Here is an 8,478-nt window from a genome sequence, read left to right on the forward strand (position 1 = left end):
TATTATTATTATTACTGCGTTGGTGCGTTACTGACCTACATAACGATGTTCTCGTATTATAATCTATAGACCGTTTCAAATGTTGGTTAGTTGATTACAAATTTTCATGCGAAAACATCGTTAAATTTGAGTTTTTAGATTCTTCAGTAAATAATTGAGTTGATTGCTTAGCGATTTAATAATAATAATATGTATGTTATACAGCTATATAGATAATAATTTATTATAATTTATTTATTGCTTCGAAGTCGTCTAATGTATAAACGAGAACCATTCAAAGTTTAATTTGCGAACGAAAAAATACAACATCTGCATGCGGTTAAAATGTCATCAAATTACATTAATTGTATAATTCCGTAATAATTGATATACCTAGTCAAGTTGTGTACCGGTCTCAGGTATGTAAAACTGCATACATTATTGCAATATATTATTTATTTATTTGTTTATTTTAAGCAGGTTATACATCTATTATGGATAATCATTACAATTTATACCTATATATTAAAATAAAAATCAAGAAAAATTAATTTTTTTTCTTATATTTCATAACCAATCTAGACGAAAAATTACGTAACTTCGTTATTCAGTCCTCAGTATCTAGTATACCTACCTAAGTATTGTTTTGAATGATATACAATTATTTAAAATGTATGAAAACAATTATTAATGATAATTTATTGTTATAAAACTAATACCACCTGGAACGTATATATACACATAATATGTAGCCATGTAGGTATCTAATAATATCTATAATATATTTATATGCTGATATGATATTGATATATTATATTTTATGAAAAATATTGAGATTATTAGCTGACATCTTTTAGTACTTATTTAAAATTCATCTTATATTACCGTCAACGGTCATATATATACCTGAATACATATTTTAATAATAAACATTTATTTTAGCCTAATATATCTTAATATTAATTGATTTACAAACCTAAAAGCAGTAAAAGCAGTAATAACTTAAATATAACACTAGATTGAAATTATAGAATTTCCATTACATTAATACATTGATTTAACATGTACATTATAATTATTAAATACTAAATTACATAATTTATGTCTGTCAATAAAACCTATAATTTCTATTACTCTCGTCAACTCTTTATTTATGTCATTATATCGATTTATTTTATATTTGCATACTTTTTTTTATCGCTTGCTAGTATTTATTTATATAGTATAGTAGTAATAATAGTATATTCAAGTTACTCAAATACTTTATCAATGTATATATATAAGCTATATGAGGAAGGCTCTTTTCATATAATATAAATAATTTCAGAAAGAAAAACATTGTTTTTTTTAAATAACGGAAACACATTGTTATAATACTTATATATATATATATATACTATCTTAATATAAAAGTATATGAGTCATATTGTACTCAAATACATTTGTTTTTTATCGACTACTTACTGAAATGCATACTTAATTGATTTAAACACTTACTGTATTATATAAATGCTCATTGTTTAATAATTTCCAAGCTATATATACTACAAGTTAACAAATATAACTAATAATGGTTCTAAATATCGTGTATAATAGTTTTTAAATTTTGAGCAAAGCGATGAATGTATGTATTGGTTTTATCGTATAATACCTAACGTCTGTATTTTTTTTTTGTCATTACCGCGGAGCAGTAAAAATGCTTAATCTTCAAATTTTATGGTGATAGTTAGTAGAAAATTGGATATAGTAGGTTCGGTTAGGGGAGAGGGGTAGAAAAAATGCATAATGCCTTTCTTAATAATTGAAAATAAACTAAAAAATTGGAATATGTACGCAAAAATAATTTTTGATAAAATCGATTTTGTTATTTTGTTTTACTAAATTTAAAAACAAATTACCCCCGGAATTACCATAGGTAGTTGAAATTTTTTCCAAATGTTTGCAATAACACTTAATGTAATTAAAAAAAATATATTTTCTATAAGATATATCAATAAATCGTCAAAAGGCTTAAAAATGGTATTACCAAAATAAAAATTTGAGCTGAAATATACAATAATTTTTATGAATGTTTGAAGTTAAGAATTTTTTTATAAATATAATAATTATATAAATGACTATACCTAGTAATTAACATAGCAATATAAAAATACAATAAAATATACTTAAAACACTTATAAGTTGACAAACTGTTTCTGCTCAAAACCGTTTATCATATGCAATGATTTATCACTGAATTCAAATTTAACACAATCCATTATAGTAGCCTACTCAATGACTATAAAGGTGACTTGATATAAGTTATAATTATAGATAGTATAGGTACACGTCTTAATACTTACTGCACAACATAGCATAGTAATATTTTTTCGTTACACCGTAGACCTAAGCGTAATAATAATTGACAAATTTTTGTGAAATTTAAAACTTTATAAAAATTGGGAACCCATGTTTCTTCTTATCGCTGTTTATTATTATAAAAAATAAAGACAATTAAAATGTTTATTATTATTATATATTTTATATAATATTGAAGATAACCGGTCAGTAATTTTTGCATTCAACATTGGGCGTTCCCTACTACATAACCTCTGCCCAACTTGGCTGTTCAACTGTTCAGTTTCAGACTTGCCGTGTTTTCTGATGGTTGTTCTAAAGTAGTCGTCCGGTCCGCCGGTCGCAAATATATATAATACTTGGTACTTGGTGTTACATACCTATACAATATAATATATTAATAATGTGTATGGTGGTTAAAACCACTTATAAGTGCCTATAATTCTACAGATTAATTGTATGTACCTATACTTTGGTCTTTGTTTTGGATTTAAATCGATTTAATTATTTTATTATAAGTTTCAACGCTGCAGCATAGACACATAATACGTTATAGCAGTATCTACATATTATTTACAATAGTCAATAGTATATCATATTATAGTAAATATTGGATACACAATATGTCAATATAGATTACGATTCACGATTCCAAGGTAAACCGTATATTGTGTATTTTTAATAAATAATCGAAAATATTAAATTATTATTAAAATCAAATTAAAATAAAACAACCTGAAAATCTAGACATAAAGACATTACTAAAAAAAATTTATAGAACCAAAACCAATAAAAAAATGTCTAATAAAATTAATTAAAATCGTATTATTTAACGTATTGATACGTAAAATCGGCACTTCTACTAATTAAAGTCAAGAGATTTCAGTATATAATAGTAAATAATAATAAAATACTATGTATTTGCTTGAGATTACAGTGTCTGCTGAACATAAATTTAATATTAAAACATATATTATTATTAAGATATAATCTATAAGAATTGCTTTTGGTATTTTTTTTTTTTCGAAAATCAAAGTATTTTGTTTACGTAGATTGTTTCATTTAAAATATAAACTACTTCAATCACAAAAATGTATATTGTCAACGCAAGAATTAAATAGTTACCTATTTGCACAATTATTGCGGTTGAAGTACATTATTCTAGATAGCAACTAGCACTGCAAATTTATAGTGATTGTATAATAATGATTGAGTTATTAATTATAGCTCCTAAGAATAATATAATATCGCGACTTCGCGAGACAGCCAACAAACAAGTGCTATAATTTATAAAATAAATTAATCTAGATAATTTATCGTAACAAAAACATAAAATATGTAAAAAAAATCCTAAACTATCATTAATGTCATATTATTATTATTAGGAAAAAATATATTTCAGATAATGGCCAAATTTATAAGGCTTTTATTAATTGGTAATGAAAAAAATATTAATGTATTTTATATTTAACTACATAATTGATTAAGCTACATAATGGTGCAATTGAATATTACCTATATTAAAAGTATATATTAAAAATGGTAGATATTATATTATAGGAATTAGGATTTGCCGGATTTGGATTTATATTCAACTATAGTATATATTATTATTGGTTGGTATTTAATTTAATTATTATAAATTATTGGTATAAGTCAACATTAAGTTATTATTATTTATAAGTTTATAACTAAATTGCTATTATTTCTTGAATATTTTGTAAGATAATTGTTGAAATGTAGTAAACATATAATAATAAATAATTGAAGCACTAATTAATATTATATTTACAGAAAATACTCAAAATATCAAGTTGAGAGCTAATTCAAAATTAACTAAAACAAAATGGATAAAAGGTTATATAATATATGCCTGTTAGGCTTGTCCTTCACGTTTCTTTTTGCGGCATACCAGTCAATGGGAAATATTGAAGTAAATATCTTACAAACATTTTTCTGCAAATTGGAAATATAATATAAATATATTTCGAGGAATATTTTTTTTTACAGTTAAAATTTTGACTGTCATTTATATAGGCTTACATAATGACTATTACGGATATCTTTATAATTATAATAATAACAATCATAATATACCTACAGTGATCAATTAAAAAAAAAAAAACATTATTACCCATATGCATTTATTTGAATAATGGAATAATGTTTTATACTCATTTTAGAAAACCTTACTGAGAAGTGTGCAACATGACTATCCTTCATTTACTGGCGATGGTTATACTAGTTTGTCAATTAGCTATTTTGTTTTTGGGTTTGCTAATTGGGTTTCTCCATCAGTTGTCAATTTTACAGGATGTAAGATAGCTATGATCATTGGTGCAATTTGTTACACGTTTGTATTTTTTTACGTAATATTATTATAATTTATAATATACTGGCTTTTTAAAATAATTTCCTACAAGTAATAAATGCCATCATTGGATTTAGTATGTTTTTAGTATCGTTTCTCTGGCTGTCTTCATTTTTATTATATCTTATGTCTGCGGTACAAGGTTTTGGTGCTGCAATTCTTTGGACAGCACAAGGAACATACTTAACATTAAACTCTGATTCATCTACAATGTCTAGAAACACTGGAGTATTTTGGATGATATCGAATATGAGGTTTTAGCTTTAGTACATAATATATGCCACGTATAATCTAAATATTAAAAAATTACGCATACAATTTATTATTTATATATTATCTATGTATAATTTTTGTTTATGTTTTAAGTATGCTTTTAGGAAATGCATTTGTGTCTTATGCCCTACGCGATAAAGATGATTTTGATAAATCAACCCGAACATTCATATACACTGTGCTTATAGCTGTAAGTGTATTTGGTACATTATTATTCTTACTTTTACGATCTCCCGTGAGCTCAGAAGGAACAGTAAACGAACGAGTAGAAACAATAAGTTTTATTCAGCAAATCAAAGATACCAAATCGCTTTTTTTAACGAAAGACATGCGCTTATTAAATATATCATTTTTTTTTACGGGTTAGTAGAAAAATCGTTTTCAGAATTATATTATATGATTTATTATTTCTCCATGATTTTTGTATAGGTTTACATATGTCTTTCTATGCTAGTGTCTATAGTTCAAGTATTGGATTCACTAAAAGAATGGGTTCCAATAGTAAACAACTTGTGGCAGTATCAGGACTATTTATTGGCATTGGCGAAATTCTAGGTTAAAACGTTTGATTATTACTTTGAAAAATTCAAATACATTCAAGTTTTTATAGGAGGTTTGATATTCAGTATTTTGGGCCAAAAAACTTTTGAAAACAACATTATCTCGAAAGGATTAAGTCATTCAGCAGTCATTGCATTAGGTTTTATCGTTAACATTGTTGCATACGGTTTGATATTTATAAATTTACCTAACGACTCGCCATTTGGTGATACAACTGCCAAATCATTTATTAATCCCAAGTAATTTATAAACATTTTTTTACTATACATTATTATTATATTATTATAAGATATTTATGTATAATAAGTGGTAAGTACATACATAGTTGATTACAATTTTAGCCAGTATCTAGCAATTTTATGCAGTTTTCTTTTGGGTTTTGGCGATAGTTGTTTCAATACTCAACTTTATAATATAGTTGGACTGAAATATTCTGAAAATAGTGCTCCACCCATGGCCTTGTTCAATTTCATGCAGGTACTTGGTTTTTATTTAATAATTTTATTACTTGTAACCTGTAACGTTTATAAATAATATCTATAATATTGTCTTTTAGTCAATAGCAGCTGCTCTAAGTTTTTACTATAGCAATTATTTTGGAATACAAATTCAACTAATATTATTGATGGTTTCATTAACTATGGCTACTTTAACATTCTTCAAAGTGGAAGAATCTACTGATAAACGGTGAGATAAGTTTTGTATTATTCTAAAAACGTTCTATACTCATATTATGCTACTATTATAAATTATTAGATGACATCTTACATAGACTTATCATTTCCATACTTTTTCATTTGTGTTCGGTACATTCAATTTTTTAACTTTCATAAGACCATCACTTTAGGCTTTTGATTTACATATTTAATTTAATTAATCTATTACCAATTAGAAAATATAGTAAATATTATCGTTGTACTAAGTTAATTGTATTATTTTCAAATTCACTTATTTTAATAGGTATTTAATATTTACTTAATTAAAAATGTATGGATCGGATCACGGGAAACCTACCAATAATCATTTGATCACAGATAATAGTTTCAATATTAAATTATATAATTAAATCAATTGACTTGTTGATCTTATAACCTACAATCTTCACCCATAAAGTCAAGGTTAATGAAAAATATTTTACAATACCTTTAAAATGATTATGATGGATGAAGATAACGACATTTATTAATTATATTAGGTGATTGAGCCGTTTGAGGTTAGATTATTAAAACACATTTTAATATCTTAAATGTCTTTACTCACAGTAATATTGGAAATTTGGAATATCAAATATTATAGTATAAAATTTCGCATTCGTCATTAAAATTAAAATACATATATTTTTGATATTATTTATGATTAGATATAGTAGTTTTTTCTACAATTTTTTTGATTTTAAAAAGGTAACTGATAACCATGAGTTCATTTATTATTATTATATCAAATATTTGTTCTAAAATTGCCTATTTATAAAATATCGCGATGTATACAAATGGCTAATATTTTTTTTATCAATTTTCTCTATGCACTATGGAACATACAATTATTAATTATTACTCATTAATTATTTAGTCTTAAATTATTTACAATTATTAAATCTATTATAGTTTGATGAAAGATTAGATAAATTTATATCAAGATCAATATTCTCATATAAATACTCTCAATTATGTACTCACTCGCTGTTTTATATAACATTTAAAGTGCTAATGTGCCAAATATATTTATTATTTTTCGTAAATTAAAAATATTTATCTACAGAAATTTATTTATGTATCTATTTGTTCTACTTATTTACAATTCTTTATTTGTTTTTAGATATTATGAAGCAATATAAGAATTAAATGTTCATTAAGTGAATTATTTGACCCATAATTGTACGTCGAGTTATTTGTATTTAATTTATTTTATAATTTGTAAAGAAATAAATAACTTATATACATCCTTGACGGCTGACATGTAATAAAAATAAAAATCTCAAAATTGTCATACCAAAGATATAAGTAGGTTATAATATTTCATAGATTATTTATAATTTATTATAATAAAAATGTTACAAAAAAAAAAATATACTTTTATGTTATATAAAAGTTAATTTATATTTTCGACTTATATATAATTTTACTACTATTATTATGATTAATAATATTAATAGTATACGTTTAATATATGTATATATGTATATATATAATTGTATTTAAAATACCTAGTCATATTCCATTTTATTTAAACCATAAGCATTTAATTCATAATAAAAGTAATTATACTGTCTATCATTATTAGATAAATGAAATATTAAGAAACAAAATAATTTTGTATTAAGTATACTATGACATACATTTAAAATTAGATATTTTAGTTATACATTATTATAATGTATAAATATTATATCAAAGTTCTTGAAAAAATTGTAATTAATGTTTTTTATTTATATTTATATTAAAAGGTGTTGTCTTATAAACAGCGAAATGATTTAAAACGCTTAAAACAATTGACCATCAATTTTAAAAACGAATACCTACTGTTAGTTTAATAATTAAAATTAAATAATAGGATACATTAAATCTACGATAAATCGATAAAAACTATTTGGTATAATTTAATATAGGTACCTACTATATTTTATTTTGTGCGAAGCGATAAATGTATTAGTATTACATTGATGTAATTCTTATTATTATATTTTTTGTGTCTGTCACTCTGTCATCAGAGCAATAAAAAAATTATTATATTTTTGATGTTGTGGATGGTTTTTGATAGCAAATTAAATCTATTTGGTACTTTTGGAAATAGCTGAAAATATAATACTTAGAAAACTTAATTCAATTTCGTTTAAGAGTTTAGCTGTTTGTTAAAGATCTTTAAAAAAAACCAAATGTATGTCAAATTTGATTAAAATTTCAAGTAATTAGAATTAATATACTGGATTTATTACCTCAACGGGCTCAACGTATAATATA

General features: G+C 23.7%; 1 protein-coding gene across 4 annotated transcripts; it reads left to right on the top strand.

Moving 5' to 3' along the window:
* LOC132920357 (UNC93-like protein MFSD11) lies at positions 1 to 8,256 on the top strand. Of its 4 annotated transcripts, XM_060982684.1 has the most exons (11): positions 5 to 146; positions 205 to 398; positions 4,111 to 4,249; positions 4,500 to 4,669; positions 4,765 to 4,941; positions 5,054 to 5,322; positions 5,390 to 5,515; positions 5,571 to 5,760; positions 5,863 to 5,998; positions 6,078 to 6,208; positions 7,337 to 8,256. In XM_060982684.1, exons 3-11 carry the CDS (start codon positions 4,163 to 4,165, stop codon positions 7,353 to 7,355), a joined length of 1,305 nt encoding a protein of 434 aa, XP_060838667.1. In that variant the 5' UTR covers positions 5 to 146; positions 205 to 398; positions 4,111 to 4,162; the 3' UTR covers positions 7,356 to 8,256. The 4 variants fall into 4 exon arrangements, with proteins under 4 accessions (XP_060838670.1, XP_060838666.1, XP_060838667.1 ...); XM_060982687.1 differs by lacking the exon at positions 7,337 to 8,256 and adding an exon at positions 6,482 to 6,592 and having other exon boundaries at positions 1 to 398; XM_060982683.1 differs by having other exon boundaries at positions 2 to 398.
* The last annotated feature ends 222 nt before the right edge of the window (positions 8,257 to 8,478 follow it).

Source organism: Rhopalosiphum padi, chromosome 2, assembly GCF_020882245.1.
Source record: "Rhopalosiphum padi isolate XX-2018 chromosome 2, ASM2088224v1, whole genome shotgun sequence".
Lineage (NCBI taxonomy): Eukaryota > Metazoa > Arthropoda > Insecta > Hemiptera > Aphididae > Rhopalosiphum > Rhopalosiphum padi.

Coding starts and splice junctions, on each gene's coding strand:
- LOC132920357 (XM_060982687.1), top strand. CDS start 4,163: ATGGATAAAAGGTTATATAATATATGCCTGTTAGGCTTGTCCTTCACG. Junction 4,250..4,499: donor AGTCAATGGGAAATATTGAA/GTAAATATCTTA, acceptor TACTCATTTTAG/AAAACCTTACTGAGAAGTGT. Junction 5,323..5,389: donor TATATCATTTTTTTTTACGG/GTTAGTAGAAAA, acceptor ATTTTTGTATAG/GTTTACATATGTCTTTCTAT.